Source organism: Watersipora subatra, chromosome 8, assembly GCF_963576615.1.
Source record: "Watersipora subatra chromosome 8, tzWatSuba1.1, whole genome shotgun sequence".
In the NCBI taxonomy this organism is placed as follows: domain Eukaryota; kingdom Metazoa; phylum Bryozoa; class Gymnolaemata; order Cheilostomatida; family Watersiporidae; genus Watersipora; species Watersipora subatra.
This window is the reverse complement of record NC_088715.1, coordinates 46,908,519-46,928,889: the sequence shown is the minus strand read 5'-3', so window position 1 is coordinate 46,928,889 and position 20,371 is coordinate 46,908,519. Positions and strand designations below refer to the sequence as shown.

At 36.2% G+C, this 20,371-nt stretch overlaps 2 protein-coding genes across 2 annotated transcripts in view; both read right to left on the bottom strand.

The window, feature by feature from the left end:
• Positions 1-314: 314 nt before the first annotated feature.
• Positions 315-3,187, bottom strand: LOC137401890 (propionyl-CoA carboxylase alpha chain, mitochondrial-like). Its single transcript, XM_068088365.1, has 5 exons — positions 3,094-3,187; positions 2,181-2,234; positions 1,578-1,718; positions 960-1,037; positions 315-756 (listed from the first exon to the last, which is right to left on the bottom strand). The coding sequence occupies exons 1-5, from the start codon at positions 3,184-3,186 to the stop codon at positions 682-684; spliced, it is 441 nt and encodes a 146-aa protein (XP_067944466.1). The 5' UTR covers position 3,187; the 3' UTR covers positions 315-681.
• Positions 3,188-8,222: 5,035 nt separating this feature from the next.
• The window catches only part of LOC137401978 (propionyl-CoA carboxylase alpha chain, mitochondrial-like), a 36,910-nt gene continuing 24,761 nt past the window's right edge, over positions 8,223-20,371 (bottom strand). The window contains exons 11-19 of the mRNA XM_068088448.1: positions 19,759-19,827; positions 17,963-18,149; positions 16,915-17,017; positions 15,646-15,751; positions 14,866-14,964; positions 13,269-13,322; positions 12,650-12,790; positions 9,754-9,831; positions 8,223-8,673 (exon numbers count right to left, since the gene is read on the bottom strand). Coding sequence (XP_067944549.1) covers positions 8,599-8,673; positions 9,754-9,831; positions 12,650-12,790; positions 13,269-13,322; positions 14,866-14,964; positions 15,646-15,751; positions 16,915-17,017; positions 17,963-18,149; positions 19,759-19,827 — 912 coding nt within the window. The 3' untranslated portion in view covers positions 8,223-8,598. The remainder of the gene's footprint in view (positions 8,674-9,753; positions 9,832-12,649; positions 12,791-13,268; positions 13,323-14,865; positions 14,965-15,645; positions 15,752-16,914; positions 17,018-17,962; positions 18,150-19,758; positions 19,828-20,371) is intronic.

The following is a 20,371-nucleotide window of genomic DNA, read 5'->3' as shown; positions in this document are numbered from 1 at the left end:
TGAGAATATTGATTACGCGCATTTCAAGGATATAGCTGTTGTACGGTATTAGTATTAGTATTAGTATTCTAGTATCAACTTGGTTACTGCTGTAATAACGGCAGGCCTGTTATAAGGCAGCATTCTCCCTTAGTCAGTGGTCAGGAACTGATTCTTGAGGCCTGATGAAAGTACATGTACTTGATCTAATCATTAAGGTTTGAACTTGACCTGCGCTACCCTACTGGCGAGTTGTCATGTTCAGCTTCCATTTGTTTTCCTACGTTTCGTGTTTCCCCCGACATAGAACACATTACTCATTTACAAAATCTAAACCCCCGTATTTATTTAGATAAGATCAAGTCATAAACCATATCAGTGACATCTTAAATATTAATTCTCATAAAGATAGCTGTCTATGTCAGCACTACATTACTTCATTACGATAACTTTTCAATCCTCTGCTAGTGAATATTATGCAAGAAAATGAAAAAAAAGGAATAAAAGATAAAAAATTCCCAGAACAAACTCACAAAAATAAAACGAAATAGATTACACATACACAATATCAATAGCAAAAATGGATGGAGAAATGATACAATCTAGACTGCTGTCTTTCAGTATAGAATAATTTAGAGTTAACAGAAATAAGGGTGCCATTTCAACCTGTACAAAAAGAGATGTTAATTGTTATTTATAGTTCTATATATCCTCTAACTCCACTATAACGTCTCCCTCCCCTACTGTGTCACCTGCCTTGAAGTTGACCTTTGACACCTGTCAAAACAAAACAATCGGATCAGACGTACTGACATCAATTTTCTGTTGGTAAACCTTGAAAAAAAAAACAAATCAAAATCATCTCTTATTCACAAGGATACTAATTTACTAGCACCATTGGATAAAACAGACACAAGAAAACTAACAACAATAAAGAATAAGCAGTAAGGTACACAGGGGGGGAGAGAATTGAAACGCACCCGAGCTGTTTTTGTGGCAAGAAGGCTATTCTGCATTTTCATTGCTTCCAGAACACAAGCTTCATTTCCCTCTGAAACCTGAAAAATGGGAGGCAATTGCTCACATTTTCACATGGTATGCGAATGGTATGTACACACACGGTAGGGTCAATGTTGATTAAAAGAGGGGCGCTCATATAAGACAGTAGGATCTAACAAGTTAACATTAATGCTAAGCTAAAAGGGGTATGGTTGGAGCAGAGCTATAGGTGTCCTTGACTCACTGATGGTCTCTGACAACAACTCAACCTAAATTACAGCAATTAGCAATTTATTGACAGAGGATATAAGCAGCCCAGACTGAAAAACCTTCCGACTGCTTGTAGACTAGTATTGTTTCTATACATTAGTTTTTGAGGCCATGTACAGATCTGTACTCACGATATACTCACCCTCTAGCCTCACCTTTACCGAACACTGTCAAATATTTACAATGACAATCATAAAAGAAGCACAGCAGCTAAGCAAAAGAAAGGCTATACACAGTTTATCAAACATGAGCTGAAAGTACAGTTTGTACTTACTAACTCAACTACAAGTAGACTCTACTATTGTATCAACACTGTAAAGGAGACTCACCATGTCTCCAACAGACACGTTGACAGACTTAACAAGGCCAGGCATAGGAGCGATGACGAGGGCACTCAAATCTGGCTCTATCTTTTCTGACATGTGCTTCATCATAGCGGCGAAGCTATCACTCAATACCGACACTGTGAACTGCAATCACATGACATCTATGAAATGTCACCAAAACCTATTGCGCAACAATTACACTTGTGAACTGCAAGCATATGACTCTTGTGACACTGAAACTATGAATTTCAACCACATGACACGCAAGACAAGTGCAAAAAATCCTATTGCTCAATACTAGCAGATAACAGAAAACGCAGGACCTGTGATATGGTTGTCGTGAGGTCTAGCTGCTAAAAGTGAAATGGCTTTGACAGACATTTGGCAATTAGGCTAGTAGTAAGGCAAATATGTAGATAAAATTGAACATAGCTTCATATATACACTTTTCTAACTAAAATTATGCTTTTAAAACAACAGCAATATACGAAGACTTTAAATTTTGCTATGACTTTTAAAGTTTGTAAGAAGCAGCCTAGCTACAAAAACCCAAACTATTTTCAGCAGTGAGAAACAGCCAGAAACTATTTAAATGTAACAACTTACCACGGTGCCAAAGTACCTGAACTTGATGTCTCCTGAGGGAAACCTGTCTAGCAGCTGCAAGGTAAGGAAAATAATATTGATGACACTTTTACATATAGATTTTTAACAAATCACGCATATCCCGATAGAATTAAGGAATATACTAGCCAACTTAACAACGCATTACTATTTACAAGAAAGGATTGAGTGGTTGAAGAGTGGCAACTGTCTTGGTTAAAATGAATGATGTTAAATCCGAATCAACGAAGACAAGTGCTTGTTTATGAAAATTTGTATATGTAAAATGCTGACAAGGTGTCATTTATTTATTTATATCTCAGTGTTCGCCTGTCTGTTATTCGTGTGTCCGATTATAGCGATCAAGTTTTAGGAATGAAAAATCCGTTTCACACATGACTTTGAACTCGGCGCCTTCTGATCTGGAGACCCTCGAACTAACCCACACAGCCTACTTGCGATACAATGAAATAGTTGTGCACATGCTACATCGGTTAAAATACACGTAAGAACGTTGTGTGACGCTTGACATCACACGAGCTAGCTTCATGGCTCACAGCTTCACAGCTCTTATCATAATAAGTTTAGCAGTATAAGCAAGCTTAAGTTACTAGCTCAAGTTACTCTGATTAGCCAATTTGCTAATTTTACCATTGGCTAATTAGTCAACTCAGCCAATAGCAACTACATTACTTGTCACTGTTTATAAGCAGTTTTGTATTACCCGTGCAGCGTCGGGAATTCACGTAGTTATACATTGAATAACTTTGCTGCAATAGAGAGCAAAAATATGTTGTCCAATAAGCTGACACCAGCCTTGCAGCATGTAATACCTATTACTATTTATTTTGTAGTTCAGATCTCCTGTTTGCCAGACAAAGCTTATTGAGAACAGACAGAAACTCTTTATGCATACCTGAAAGTAGCAAGTGTCACCATTGATCTCTGGAGCAAGCACTGAATCTGAGAGAGAAAAATTGTTAGAGAGGTTAAGCTGTTCTCCATTCATAGCCACCTGCAGCACACCAGTGTATAGTTAGTCGCGAGTGGATAGATTGCAGTCCACCATCATCATTTGGAGCTTGCAAAACACTGATGAACAAATACTACTGACAAAGATATTTACAAGATAACCTTATTGAACAATGCCTCAGATGAGCTATTACATACTATACCCTTAGGCACAATAAAGATGTTTCAGATCTATTATATTGATCATGTAAAACACCTGCGTAAAAGAGTAAAGAATAGCTGGCAAAGCATTGCCATCAGCTGGTCAAAACATGATGATACTGACGAGCCAATGTTAGAGTTGTTCTACAGATGTTCAGACCATGATAATAGAGGTGAGGGAATATGTGATTATATCACAATCGTCTGACAATATAGCTATAGACCAGTAAACAATAAATATATATAAATAAAATAAATAGACCACAAATGAGTCAGCGACGATCATGAAGCTCTGAGAACGAAAGCAATTTATGAATAAAACACTATAGGGGCTGTATACGGGTGCAACATGAGTTGTGGATTCGAATCCTTTGCAATGCCATCTTTTTTCAACCTTTAACAATGCCTTTGAACAGACTGGCATGGCTCTTGTTATAGTCAGAGTTGTGTACATGTCAATGGAACTGCGTCGATTTCTTGCTATGGGTACGAACTGCAGCATATAGCTAGCTATCTTAATTGAGATCTAATTAATATTGTTATTAAGTCATTCCTATTACATTGTGGATATATAATTATCCTCATGTTTTACGGCATTATGAATTCTTATTTGATGCTGAAAAATTCTAGCAGAGAAATGTGAGAAGTGACGTGAGAATTTATAGAATTTGTACCCTGAAAATTAAGTGTGCCGTGAGACATCGTCAGAAGTGCCTATAACATACAGAGAGTAAGTATGCGCACAACTATTCTGTGCTGCCGGAAGGTGCTCAATTAGTGCAGATGTTGGAGTGTTGGTCCAAACAGGAAGTCATGAGTTAAAGTTCTACTGGATGCTATCTATTATCCCAATCTTCAAACCTGACTCCTGACTAGTACTTACGCAGTCAGATATGCAAATAAAGCAATGATAATAAGTATGCACACAGTTATTCCAAATTGGTGTATGGTGGTTGTATAGCGCAGTTGGTAGAGTGTCAGTCTCTAAAACTGGTTGTGGAAAGTTCAAAGTTCATATGAAGTATTCCTTTATCCCAACCTTCAACGCTAACTCAGGACAGGCAGGCACGACTCCTATTATAGTAAAATATTTATAAATAAATATAAACATATTTCTTTTTAAATAACAATTTTATTTAGCAATTTTAATCAAACAGATTTGTTTGTCTGTTTAAAATGTTGAAGTTGAGTTCAAAGAGAACATGCAAATATGTTCATACTCCTTTTGGTTATGTCAATAATTTACTTACTGAAAATAATAGTTATAACAAAAATAATTTCTTGTAGTTTACTTAATGCAATGTCAACACAATGGCTCAAGTTTGTGTGATAATCTTTTTCATTGGAGACAAAGTTCAGGAGTTTAGGAACAGGTAAACTATTGTTTACTGAATAAGGCAATAAAGTTCATGGGAAGGGAAGCTAGATAACAATTGACCTACTGGGTATCGATAAACATTCAGTTCAGTTGAAAAATGAAGACTGCTTATGAAAAGTCTTTGAACTAAAAAAAGGGTCAAACACTCACTGATTAAGATTATAAAGAGGTCATGGTCTCAACTAAACAAAGGGTTTTGATTGTAATAATTCAAATATTTACTATTAAAAGAATTAGTCAGTCCACCCATCTGTAGCCACATTAAGATAGTTGGGAAATAAAGTGCCTTATAGAGGAATCAAACCCAGCTCTCCATATTTGAAGCAAGCGTGCTACCACTGCACCACCCAATCAGCGCACATATCACACAGTTAGTAAACATGATGATCTCTCATGGTGCATGGAACTGCCAGCATACTGGTTGAATTGATGAAGCACCATCTTATTTAAAACAGTCGTTAGGCTTACAACCTTTTGATAGCTCATGCCCTCTTTTCTTCCTCAAGGTCAAGGCTCTAGGCTTAGTTTGTAGTTGTTGCTCTTTGTGATGCATAGGCTTCCAAAATGTTGGTAGGCACTCTTTGGCTAAACCCGGGCCCGAAAAGATACATATCATTCAGATGGACTGTCACTTCTGAAGAATGGCCCAAATCATTCTTTGCCCCTAAGGCTTGTCCAGGGTTTGGATATTTCATCAGTGGAGATGCTATTAAAAAGTTGCAACAATCAATTCATAAGGTACCAAGTTTACATATTTGCGAAATGATTTGAATGAATCTTTACATTTCTTATCCTAAATTTTTACCTTTCGATTTTCTAGTGTTTTGCATGTTTATGAGTGATAAACGGAACGTAATATCCGGTTGCGGGATCTTTTATTAGAGCAAATCAAGTTAGAAATAGAAAAACTAGATAATGTAAAACCTCTGATTGAACGCCACCTCTAATTAAATGTCACCTTCATTTGAATGCCACCTCTAATTGAATGCCACCTCCATTTGACTGCCACTATAAAGGAAGGGTTGAAAAATGGAGCGCCATGGCGTTCAATTAAAAGTTTACTAGATGTAACATATAATAGTATACAGAATCTAATACCCTATAAGAATACAATATAACAATTTTATAGGAATAATAGAATATTATATATAATAGAAAATACTATATACGTCGATAATAATGTTGTAAAGGATTTTGCCGGCTTTTACCTAGGCACAATCAAGAGTGCAAGAATTGCTGAATAAAATGCAAGAGAAGTGAAGGTGGTTTCGTTCGTTGTTTTCAAAGAAACTCCCATTAGTAGCGGAGCTACGACTACTGTGCTCTCCTAGCGAGAGCGCTCCCTATACATATATGTATTTTTTCTGTACCGTATAGTGGAACCAAAAGGAAACCATATAACAAAAATAATTAATGTGATCGCTAACACGTCGGCTTAGTTACGGCCAAATATAAGCGTGAAAAAGAATTAGCGATATAAACATATAAAAGAGACCGAAACAATATACAAAAAGTAATGCAAAGTATATGAGTGATTATACGCGGATATATAAAAATATGTCAGAAATAAGTTTGTGACCCGTCGTCTGCCATAATATATATAAAATATATGTATAGAATATTAGACTTCCTCATGACAATCTTTTCATAATTTCTCATCTGTAAATCTGTGTTCTCATCAAACATTGACCACACCTTTTTACTTCTAAAGGTGCGCTTCCTATGGCTGGAAGACATGTATACCACGGGAGTGCTTACGGAAACAGCACGACTTTATCACAGAGACATCTCCGCTTACAGCCACTTCATGTATGACACCAGGACACCTAATCACATTGCCAGCCACCCTTCCATATTTCTTGTAGGCCATGCGCCAAGTTCAGTTCAAGTTAAAGATTTGTGGAGAACAATAGGCTATGTTTGCAGTGTAACTAGTAAAATGATTGGTGATCTTCAAACTTTAGAATTATAAACACTCAGATGTAGAACGATTAGCAATGAATTTAGAATTAACATGGCCTACGATCTCTAGTTGGCATTGTATTTCTATAATCTTTAAATTAGTTTTGCTGTGATCGGGCAAATAGATTACTGTTTCTAGCCTAAATTGAAGTCTTTCATTTGAATGCATATTCATGGTAGAACAACTCTACAAAACTTTTGTCACATAAAAAACTGCATGGTTAAGATTGTAAAGGGATCCTGATCTCGACTGAACGCAAGGTTTTGATTCCAGAATGAATTCCTGGAATGCCCGGTTCAAATGAGGAAATTGCTGTTTGCGCCATAATAAGATTCAACTTCTTTAGGCATGCAGCACTACAAGCACGAAATAGCATTCAACACAACGCGATTGAAACTTGCTCTGTGACAGACTAGTCAATTATTTTTAAGTAGTTTTCTATCCATATGCAATGTCGGCTTTTCTTTGATGTTTCTTATTGCGGATGGCATAAACACAAAAAAGCATTATATACGGTAACAACATTATGCTTGTTTGTTGATACGAGAGAAAACAACTTGCTTTACGCTTAGTTCCATGACTACAGCAGCACTTCCTAATTCGTTTTTATTGCCGAACTCCATACAACTGATGGGGCCCAACCTCACACCCCTTTGTTTTGAAATGAGACAAAAATTGTGCGAAACAATAAAAATTCTTCAGATCTTTTTAAGGGTCTAATGCTTTTACAAAGCAGCACTGTGTAAAAAAAACTCTTTTTGATCTTCAATTACTTGTCTTTTATGCTATTATCAAATCGAGTTTTTTTGTGGGCAAGTGAAGCGCTCTGAGCATTTTTAAATTTTATGGCGGTATAATATTTATTTACTGATTTATACATGCGGAAGAGATAAGAATCTTGATTTCCAAGGCAAGTTATTGTGACAACAAATACACCTTCATCATCATGATTGATTCTTCCACCTTGCGAACAACAGCTCACACCTGGTTCCCATATCGATTGCGAGACTCCGGCGGTAACATGCGCAGCAAAACGCTTGCGACGCTAGGCTCGCCTGCATCTGTTCACATAAAAGCCACATCGTTAATAATATCGTAAACATAATTGCGTAATCAAATAAAATGTTCGCTCGCCACGCCATTCCTAAAATGGTGACCTTTACCCGTACAGTGCATTTCGGGAAGGCTTTGTCTGCGGCCGTTTGCGAAATTTGAACAGCGTTTAACTATTGCGATGCCACCGGCAACTACCGGCGCATACGTTCCCATTTCATCACTAATAGCCTGCAGTGCTGTCGCCGGTGCTTTGCAACGTATATGGAAACCTGTTATGCTGCCTGTTATAAGGCAGCATTCTCCGTTAGTCAATGGTCAGTAACTGATTCTTGAGGACTTATGAAAGTACATGTACTTGATCTAATCATTAAGGTTCGATCTTGACCTGCGCTACCCTACTTGCAAGTTGTCTTGTTCAGCATCCGTTTATTTTCCTATTTTTCGTGTTTCCCCGACATTGAACACATTACTCATATACAAAATCTAAAACCCCGTATCTATTTAGATAAGATCAAGTCATAAACCATATCAGTTACATGTGAAATATTAATTCTCATAAAGATAGCTGTCTATGTCAGCACTACATTACTTCATTACAATAACATTTCAATCCTCTGCCAGTGAATATTATGCAAGAAAATGAAAAAGGAATAAAAGATAAAAATTCCCAGAACAAACTCACAAAAATAAAATGAAATAGATTACACATACACAATATCAAAAATGGATGGAGAAATGATACACTCTAGACTGCTGTCTTTCAGTATACATGTAGAATAATTTAGAGTTAACAGAAATAAGAATGCCATTTCAACCTGTACAAAAAGAGATGCTAATTGTTATTTATAGCTCTATATATCCTCTAACTCCACTATAACGTCACCTTCCCCTACTGTGTCACCTGCCTTGAAGTTGACCTTTGACACCTGTCAGAACAAAACAAACGGATCAGACGTACTGACATCAATTTTCTGTTGATGCTTGAAAAAAACAAATCAAAATCGTCTCTTATTCACAAGGATACTAATTTACTAGCACCATTGGTTAAAACGGGCTTAAAGGTTGACTTGCAACAAAATTCACATTACAGTTATTTGGTATCAAAAGATTCACCTTGTCTTACTCTGTAGTGTTGTAGGTGCCAAATATGTGGAAATGTGATTACAAGCTCTTAAAAGCTCAAAAATGAAAAGCCGCTGTAGATTGGAATCTCTTTATTTCGATGATGTAGCCATGAAATTTGATTATTGTCTTGTCACATGATGTTCTCACGTGAATTGAAAGGCCAATAAAAAGCTCAATATAAAACTTATCGTAGCACTAGTTTATGACAAACACTTCGGGTTTTACCGAAGACCCTGTATCAAATATAGATGCTCGCTACTTGACAGTTTTGTTTCGGCTTGGTCCAATCATCTCGTCGTAATCTGATCATGCGACCCAATACTTTGCAAACAATTTCTGCAACATTTTTCGATTATCACAGGTGACCAACAGACTCGTCATGTTTATCAGACAATGATATGTACTCCTTCGAGCTAAGGTTAAAAAATTGAATGAATTTTCAAGGTAGGTTATAAGATATCAGTGCTGAACGTGACACCATTACAATGACGATAAAATAGACGTGTAAGAACAATAGACATGGTTTTATTAAATGCGTGAACTATATTTGTGAAAATATTTCGGCGAATGAGGTTGCGTGAAAGTGTAAACAGAAACCATCTCGTTCAACTACGTCCCATTTGAGCCGTTTTGGAAAGAGATTCTAATCTACGGCGGTTTTGTGATGGCTGCGATTAACTTTTCGTTTTTGAGCTTTTAAGAGCTTGTAATCACATTTACACATATTTCACACCTACAACACAGCAGAGTACCTGGACATACATGGTGAACCTTTTGATACCAAATGACTGTAATGTGAATTTTGTTGTAAGTCAACCTTTAAGAAAACTAAAAACAATGAAGAATAAACATTGAGGTAAAAGGGGAGAATTGAAACGCACCCGAGCTGTTTTTGTGGCAAGAAGGCTATTCTGCATTTTCATTGCTTCCAGAACACAAGCTTCATTTCCCTCTGAGACCTGAAAGATGGGAGGCAATTACTCATATTTTCACATGATATGCAAATGGTCTGTACCATAGAGTTATCTCCCCCTAGAGTGATAACTACCCTAGCGTTTCCGGTGCCATCAAGGAGCGTTTAGGCCACGCCCATTTTTTGTGCTAGTCACTCGTAGTGATTGACAGAACAATAACATCAGCCATGAGAATGATCATTAATTTGCACAGTTAAGATAGTAATTAATGCTCATATTAAAGAAATGATGATTATAGTTTATTACTCTGATATATGCTTATTATTTGAAACAATTCAATACCTACCAGGGATCGCTAAACATATTATGGAAATGTTTACTTTTTCCTATCCATTTCCATCAATGATATGCGACCCCCCACAGCCCCATACAGCAATGATATACAGCCAATGATATACAACCCCCCTGTATATCATTGTTTTCATAAAACATAAATATTTCCATAATTTTGGGGAGATGGATATGGAAATTTTATTTTAGAAATATGGAAATTTTATTTTAGAAATATGGAAATGTTATTGAAATGGAAATAGTATGGAAATGTTATTGAAATGGAAGTAATATGGAAATGGAAATAATATAGAAATGAAGTAGGGAATTGTAATGGAAATGGAAATAATATGGAAATGGAAATAGTATGGAAATGTTATTGAAATGGAAGTAATATGGAAATGGAAATAATATAGAAATGAAGTAGGGAATTGTAATGGAAATGGAAATAATATGGAAATGAATTATGGAAATGTTATGGAAATGGAATTATATGGAAATGAATTATGGAAATTTTATGGAAATGGAAATAATATGAAAATGAATTATGGAAATGTTATGAAAATGGCAATACTATGGAAATGAAATAGGGAAAGGTTATGGAAATGGAATTAATATGGAAATAAATTATGGAAATTTTATGGAAATGGAAATAATATGAAAATGAATTATGGAAATGTTATGAAAATGGCAATACTATGGAAATGAAATAGGGAAAGGTTATGGAAATGGAATTAATATGGAAATAAATTATGGAAATTTTATGGAATTGATATGGAAATGAATTATGGAAATGGAAATTGTGACATACACGTAATCCCTGATATCCATTTGACTTGCAAAGGTACTGAATAGATAGTGTTAAGTAAGTGAGTTAATGCATTCAGCTACTCATAGATAAGATAGATAGTCATACTGAGGTTGTATTGCATTGGTGTGTTGGGAAGCTAATCGACTGCCATCAACTATGAGCTGTACTACCTGAGTTGCCCGAGTAATAAAAAAGTCTGGACAGAAAATTTATTTTTATATAACATTTACCATTCTAACTTTTAAATTTCATATTATGAGAAAATATTTCTAAGCAGTCCAAATGAATTAAGAGGAAAAAGAAAACAACTGTAAAGGTTTTCAAGTTTTTTCAAACAACTACAACTTTTAAATTTCATATCATGAAAGAAGTGTTTTGTTGAAATAAATTAGGAAAAAAAAACTGTAAATGTGTTTAAATGTAAAATAATTAGCAAGTAATGGCTACATATAATCTGTTTAGCTATGATTACAATAAAAAATTATTTAATAAATAAGGTAATAAAAGAGTGTATTTTATTTTTATATAATTATAATTTAGTATAATTAAGTACGTTATAATTTATTTTTATTTAATATATAGCAACATTTGCCACTCTAACTTTCAAACTTTTTGCTTGCTTACATCATGCAAAGATGTCCACTAACTAGTGGACATCTTTGCTTTAAGCTAGTCTATGTATTTGATTGATATGTATTGAAATCTAATATTACATGCAAGGGCTGTTTGTGAACTGTGGTGTCAATGAATCACTCTATCACCATACAGTGTCAATACTTTCAGTTGATGGCAGTCGATTAGCTTCCCATCACACCAATGTAATACAACCCCAGAATGATTATCTATCTTACCTATGAGTAACCAATGATATACAGCCCCCATGTGTGGGGGCTGTATATCATTGGAGTAACTGATTGCATTAACTCACTTACTTAACATTATCTATTCAGTGCCTTTGCAATGCATATAGCTATTGAATTGCTTTAAATAATAAGCATATATTAGAGTAATAAACTATAATCATCATTTCTTTAATAAGAGCAATAATTACTATCTTAACTGTGAAAATTCATGATCATTCTCATGGCTGATGTTATCGTTCTGTCAATCACTGCGAGTGACTAGCACAAAAAAGGGGCGTGGCCTAAACACTCCTTGTTGGCACCGGAAACGCTCGTGTTGTTGATGGCACAGTTATCACTCTAGGGGGAGATAACTCTATGGTCTGTACACACACGGTATGGTCAGAGTTGGTTGAAAGAACGGCGCTTGTATAAGACAGTAGGATCTAACAAGTTAACATTAATGCTAAGCTAAAAGGGGTATGTATGGTTGGAGCAAAGCTATAGGTGTCCTTGACTCATTGATGGTCTCTGACAACAACTCAACCTAAATTACAGCAATTAGCATATTATTGACAGAGGATATAAACAGCCCAGACTGAAAAGCCTTCCGACTGCTTGTAGACTAGTATTGTTTCTATATATTAGTTTTTGAGGCCTTGTACAGATCTGTACTCACGATATACTCACCCTCTAGCCTTACCTTGACCGCACACTATCAAATATTTACAACGACAACCATAAAAGAAGTGTAGCAGCTCAAGCAAAAGAAAGGCTATACACAGTTTATCAAACATGAGCTGAAAGTACACAGTTTGTACTTACTAACTCAACTCCAAGTAGACTTTACCATTGCATCAACACTGTAGAGGACACTCACCATGTCTCCGACAGACACGTTGACAGACTTAACAAGGCCAGGCATAGGAGCGATGACGAGGGCACTCAAATCTGGCTCTATCTTTTCTGGCATGTGCTTCATCATAGCGGCGAAGCTATCACTCAATACCGACACCGTGAACTGCAATCACATGACATATATGAAATGTCACCAAAACCTATTGCGCAACAATGACACTTGTGAACTGCAAGCGTATGACTCTTGTGACACTGACACTATGAATTTCAACCACACGACAAGCAAGACAGGTGCCAAAAATCCTATCGCTCAATAGTAACAGATAACAGGAAACGCAGGACCTGTGATACGGTTGTCGTGAGGTCTAGCTGCTAAAAACTAAAAGCGAAATGGCTTTGACAGACATTTGGCAATTAGGCTAGTAGTAGTGAGGCAAACATGTAGATAAAATTGAACATAGCTTCATATATACACTTTTCTAACTAAAATCATGCTTTTAAAACAACAGCAATATACGAAGACTTTACATTTTGCTATGACTTTTAGCTGCTAAAGTTTGTAAGAATAGCCTAGCGACAGAAATCCAAACTATTTTCAGCAGTGTGAAACAGCCAGAAACTATTTAAATGTAAAAACTTACCACGGTGCCAAAGTACCTGAACTTGATGTCTCCTGAGGGAAACCTGTCTAGCAGCTGCAAGGTAAGGAAAATAATATTGATGACACTTTTACATATAGATTTTTAACAAATCACGCATATCCCGATAGAATTAAGGAATATACTAGCCAACTTAATAACGCATTACTATTTACAAGAAAGGATTGAGCGGTTGAAGAGTGGCAACTATCTTGGTTAAAATGAATGATGTTAAATCCAAATCAACGAAGACAAGTGCTAGTTTATGAAAACTTGTATATGTAAAATGCTGACAAGGTGTCATTCATTTATTTATATCTAAGTGTTCGCCTGTCTGTTATTCGTGTGTCCGATTATAGCGATCAAGTTTTAGGAATGAAAAATCCGTTTCACACATGACTTTGAACTCGGCGCCTTCTGATCTGGAGACCCTCGAACCAACCCACACAGCCTACTTGCGATAAAATGAAATAGTTGTGCACATACTACATCGGTTGAAATACACGTAAGAACGTTGTGTGATGCTTAATATCACACGAGCTAGCTTCATGGCTCACAGCTCGTATTATAGTAAGTTTATCAATATAAGCAAGCTTATGTTACTAGCTTAAGTTACTAGCTCATGTTACTCTAATTAGCCAATTTTCCTATTGGCTAATTAGTTAACTTAGCCAATAGCAACTACATTACCTGCTACTGTTTATAAGCAGAATATTTATTACCCATGCAACATCGGGCATTCACCTAGTTATACATACACTATGTTTCCATGGTGCGCAGTACTGCGAAGCAGCCCCCTCCGAAGTCGAGGGGATTGTACGTTTCCATGCTGCGCAGTGGTTTTCAGTCAATACCGCAAATTAGCCAGAGAAGAGAAATTGTATAAATCGAATCGCCTGATGGAGAAATAGAATCGATCACGGATACCGAACGTCATAAACGGTCTTTTTATGATTCTGTCGTCATTATACTTTTATTTACAATACACATTCACAAGGTTTTACAAACCTTAACACACTTTTTACATAGTGATATATTTTTAATAAGTATTTTTAAGTAATATATTATTTAAACGTTAATTTAGGACTTGCCACCTATTTTTCGAAAAGTGTTGGCATCGATAACAAAGTCCCGGAAAGTAATCACCTCATCATCCTCGTGAATGCAGACCATAATTAAATTTAGGTGAAAGAAGATCGGAAGAATAGTAAAAAAAACAAGATTAGCAGGACAACCTTTGTACTAGTTTATGGCCCTCGAAGAATCCGTCTCCACGGCATGAGAGCTATGCGCAGCCACTGCACAAGTCGCTGTTTCCTTGCTGCGAATTTGCACTGGCTTCGCACTGATCAGTGCGCAGTGATTTCAGTGCGAAGACGCCGTTTCCATGATTCGGAGATAGCGCAACTCCGAAGCACTGCGCATCATGGAAACATAGTGATTGAATAACTTTTCTGCAATAGAGAGCAAAAATATGTTGTCCAATAAGCTGACACCAGCCTTGCAGCATGTAATACCTATTACTATTTATTTTGTAGTTCAGATCTCCTGTTTGCCAGACAAAGCTTATTGAGAACAGACAGAAACTCTTTATGCATACCTGAAAGTAGCAAGTGTCACCATTGATCTCTGGAGCAAGCACTGAATCTGAGAGAGAAAAATTGTCAGAGAGGTTGAGCTGTTCTCCATTCATAGCCACCTGCAGCACACCAGTGTATAGTTAGTCGCGAGTGGATAGATTGCAGTCAACCATCTTCATTTGGAGCTTGCAAAACGCTAATGAACAAATACTACTGACAAAGATATCTACAAGATAACCTTATTGAACAATGCCTCAGATGAGCTATTACATATTATTCCCATAGGCACATAAAAGATGTTTCAGATCTATTATATTGATTATATAAAACACCTGCGTAAAAGTGTAAAGAATAGAAAACATCTTGCCATCAGCTGGTCAAAACATGATGATACGGATGACCCAATGCGAGAGTTGTTCTACAGATGTTCAGACCATGATAATAGAGGTGAGGGAATATGTGACTATATCACAATCGTCTGACTATATAGCAATAGACCAGTAGATAATAAATATATATAAATACAATAAATAGACCATAAATAAAAGAGTCAGTGACTATCATGAAGCTCTGAGAACGAAAGCAATTTATGAATAAAACACTATAGGGGCTGTATACGGGTACAACATGAGGGGCTGTATAAGGGTACAGCATGAGAGGTTATATGCAGGTACAAGCCAAAATATTATATCCATTTGTTGACACATTTAATACTACATTCTAATACACATTTACATATGCCATGATGATATTGAGTGCTGAAAAAAGAAGTCCGCATATCTGAGCCTACTTAGGCATACCATGAACTGATTTTGTGCCGAGGTGACGTCGACTGAGATCTCATCTACGCCGGGAATCTTCACTTTAAATGACTGCATCTTTGGTATCCGTGTTTGATTAGCTATCCTGTGAAAGGAAATTGACAAGCTAGTTTGAACACCACAATAACTGATTCCAATTTGTTGTAGCTTCAGTAGAGAACACTGGAGGTGTAATAATAAAGCACCAAGATTTATCTGTTGATAACAGAGTCATGCAGTGCAACGCTAATAGAAGTGTTTGCTAGGATAACTGCAGATTAATCTACTAGCATTAATAACGAATTGACAAAGCTACCTATCAAAAATCAACAGAATTACTTAAGGAAGCATCCATAGAGTGATCTAAAAATTATTGTTAGAGTTCTAGCAACTGTTCAATTTTAATGATCAGCATTAGAATGATCCAGCAGATAATTTGAGTCGCCTACAAACACACTATTGGAGTAATCTAACAAGAAGTCGATAAATTAAGTCAACAAGCTACCATTGACAATGCCAACAAAGCTCTTATAGAGTTATCCCACCAACTACTAAGAATGGGACACAACTACATCAATACTAGATACACCAAGTTGATTGACTTATTGTCATGAAAGAGATATCCAAAAGGCAAACCAACAAGATGAGGTGCAAGATTCACCTAGGAAAGTCCAATTAGCAATTTGTGTTCAAATGGTTATGTTCCACTTGCTGCTACCCATCTCGAGCGGACAACTACCGATAACCACACTGAGAGTTATAGAGAACAATGAAACTACTCATCTCGAGCGGACAACTACCGATAACCACACTGAGAGTTATAGAGAGAACAATGAAACTACCCATCTCGAGCGAACAACTACCGATAACCACACTAAGAGTTATAGAGAGAACAATGAAACTACCCATCTTGAGTGGACAACTACCGATAACCACACTGAGAGTTATAGAGAACAATGAAACTACCCATCTCGAGCAGACAACTACCGATAACCACACTGAGAGTTATAGAGACAATGACACTACCCATCTCGAGCAGACAACTACCGATAACCACACTGAGAGTTATAGAGAGAACAATGAAACTATCCATCTCGAGCGGACAACTACCAATAACCACACTGTGAGTTATAGAGAGAGCAATGAAAATATCCATCTCAAGCGGACAACTATCGATAACCACAGAGTTATAGACAATGACACTACCAATCTCGAGCGGACAACTACCGATAACCGCACTGTGAGTTATAGAGAGAACAATGAAAATACCTGGTCTGGTTGAGGAAGAGTGTTGATTGAAGCTCTTGCTTGTACCTGACACAACAAGCTAATGCAGCTAGTCTCATGCTTTCTTGAGTGTTCAGTTTTTTGCCTAAAATGAAAGAATCCTAAATTTTGTACACTAAATAGAAAACAGACAATATAAAGGATACAGACTACAGAGACGAGGTCAGCGAATCCAGAGCCTGGGTACATGGCACTTGTCAATGACTTTCAAGAGTGATTTTATTTGTATTAAGCCATAGCATGCCACATTGTGATATCTTATTCAATGCAAGTCTATGATTCCATACTTCAAAGAGACTCTTCATGAGTGTTTCTTATTTGTCTGAAGCAATATTTGCTGTCAGGTTTCCATACAGTCAGAGACCATAGAGGTGATTGTCATATAGAAACTGAGATGCTAGTACTCAATTAAATCACCAAGTATATTTTATACGGTTTTTAATATTTTCCAGCTATTTCTTACCATCCATTTTCAATTTCATGAACTCCCTTAGAAGTTGTTCATGTTTAAAATTTTACTAGTAATCAGTTCTTACAATTGGTTTTGGTTTAGAAATCTTGTTAATTTTTTTATTTTTACAAAAATATGAATAACCATGACAGAAACCCTGATGTGAGCTTTTGGGTACAACAGGATGTTCAGGTCGACAGGTGAAATCTTAAAAAATGTACCAATTCTAATCATTGAAAGATCATTTGCAGAATGCATTCTTCAGAAGCCAAATAACAACTCTTCATAGCTTGGCATGTTTCCACCAATCAAGGATGAACCAAAGACCAACCTTGGAATGATTCCAACAAATTCAATGAGTAAGAATGACAGATATAAAATGAAACCTAACAGAAAGTGATTAGGACAGGAGTGTAAATGCACAGAGGAATACAGGCAAGATCTAACATAGCGCATATATTAATAACTGCCCAACTAGCCAGTTTGGGCAACCAACTACGCACCTATCACACCCGTCTAATCATGCATTAGAAACAAGACAGTCCCAAAAAGTGTGTTATAGACAGATATAATACTCACCCTTGAAACCATCTGGATACACATCCTGTAAATAGTTGGTTGTGATGTCTCCAGATCTGAACCTTTCTTCCTCTATGATGTCTCGCAGCAAGGGAATGTTATGTGTTACTCCTCTAATTTCATAATGATCTAAAGCCTTTGACATGGTATCTAATGCTTGCTTTCTGTCGTCTCCGTATGAAACCAGCTGCAACATATTTAGATACTTGTAACTGCTAAACTGTTTCTTATATTTCTTGCAACCATTTAGGAATATGAACCAGGGCGAGGAATGCAATGACTCTTTCCAATGAACTACATTGTACTATGTATTTAATAAACTTTCCTTCTTTTCTCTAACATACTTCTCATATATTTAGGAGCTATTATTCTATTGATAGATGCCTATGTCTGCAGTGTACAGATTATTACGTATTTCTATCCTTAGACATGATGTGATCCATCGAACTTTCTGGTAAGTTTATCAACTTTTAATCAACAAGTTTAGCAACTTATCAACTAAATCGACTATTACCAACTTATTAACTAAATCGACTATTCTCAACTTATCAACTAAATCGACTATTCCCAACTTGTCAACCAAATCGACTATTCTCAACTTGTCAACTAAATCGACTATTCTCAACTTATCAACCAAATCGACTATTCCCAACTTGTCAACCAAATTGACTATTCCCAACTTATCAACTAAATCGACTATTCCCAACTTATCAACTAAATCGACTATTCTCAACTTATCAACTAAATCGACTATTCCCAACTTATCAACTAAATCGACTATTCCCAACTTATCAACCAAATCAACTATTCCCAACTTGTCAACAAAATCGACTATTCTCAACTTGTCAACCAAATCGACTATTCCCAACTTATCAACTAAATCGACTATTCCCAACTTGTCAACTAAATCGACTATTCCCAACTTATCAACTAAATCGACTATTCCCAACTTGTCAACCAAATCGACTATTCTCAACTTGTCAACCAAATCAACTATTCTCAACTTATCAACTATTCTCAACTTATTAACTAAATCGACTATTCTCAACTTATCAACTATTCTCAACTTATCAACTATTCTCAACTTATCAACTAAATCGACTATTCTCAACTTATCAACCCGATTGACTATTCTCAACTTGTCAACCATATCGACTATTTTCAAATTGTCAACCAAATCGACTATTCCCAACTTATCAACTAAATCGACTATTCTCAACTTGTCAACCAAATCGACTATTCCCAACTTATCAACTAAATCGACTATTCTCAACGTACCAGCTAAATCGACTATACCCAACTTATCAACTAAATTGACTATTCTCAAGTTGTCAACCAAATCGACTATTCTCAACTTGTCAACCAAATCGACTATTCTCAACTTGTCAACTAAATCGACTATTCTCAACTTAACATCCAATTACATAGCTATTATTATACTAGCTATTATGACCAAGATTGCATCCAATATGAATATATAGAAAAAAGATACCTAAATTGCAGCCAGGCGTTTTCACCTAAATTCCATCTAATAAACCAATATGGCATCATGGCAGTTACAAGTATGTCAACTGAAAAACATTAGAACAGTATACTCTCAATGGAGTAAATTTGGCATAGCCATATTTTGTGGAAAGTAATTTCCTAGCTACAAAAACAAACCACACTGACTTCTTCATAACAAGAAGTTTAATTAAAAGGTGATAAAAGAGAAAAGTCAAGTCGTTGAACTGCATGAAGCGAAGCCAACTCTCCCATAGTGAGGCAATATATCAAACAAATATAGAATGCCATACCTTGCAGATCATGGAATCATAATAGATGCTGATCTCACTGCCCTCCTCCACTCCACTGTCACAACGAATCTGTAATAAACAGGGTATCACCAGGTAACACAGACACTATAGGACTCCTAGAGATTATCATGATGAATTGAAAACTTGACACATACCCTCCATAGTTATATAAGGGGGTGTGAAGCTGGTGTCTTGTCACATTCCATATTAAAGCATATTCTAACAACTAGCTACAGTAATCTTTCAAGTTTGGATTTACATCAAAACCAATTAAGAGTTGTACGCCCACCAATGACTAAGAAAAGCTTGTTTTATTGGTACATCTATTTGTTGACACTGAGTATTGTGTAGCCATAGCAGATGTAATTGTGATGGTTGCTGTGTTTAGTCACGACTTAACATAGCAAGAAAATCAGAAACCAAGAACCGATTGAAGACCAAATGAACTTCCTAACAAACTTTGTTGAGATCCGGTCCGAGATTGTGTCCGTACGCATTTGTTGTCATTTAATGGCATAATAATTGTACAACTCTCAATATAAAACAATAACACCCTTTCGATCAAATATAGAATGCGATGTGAACTTCAACAATACAGTCATACCTCTACATA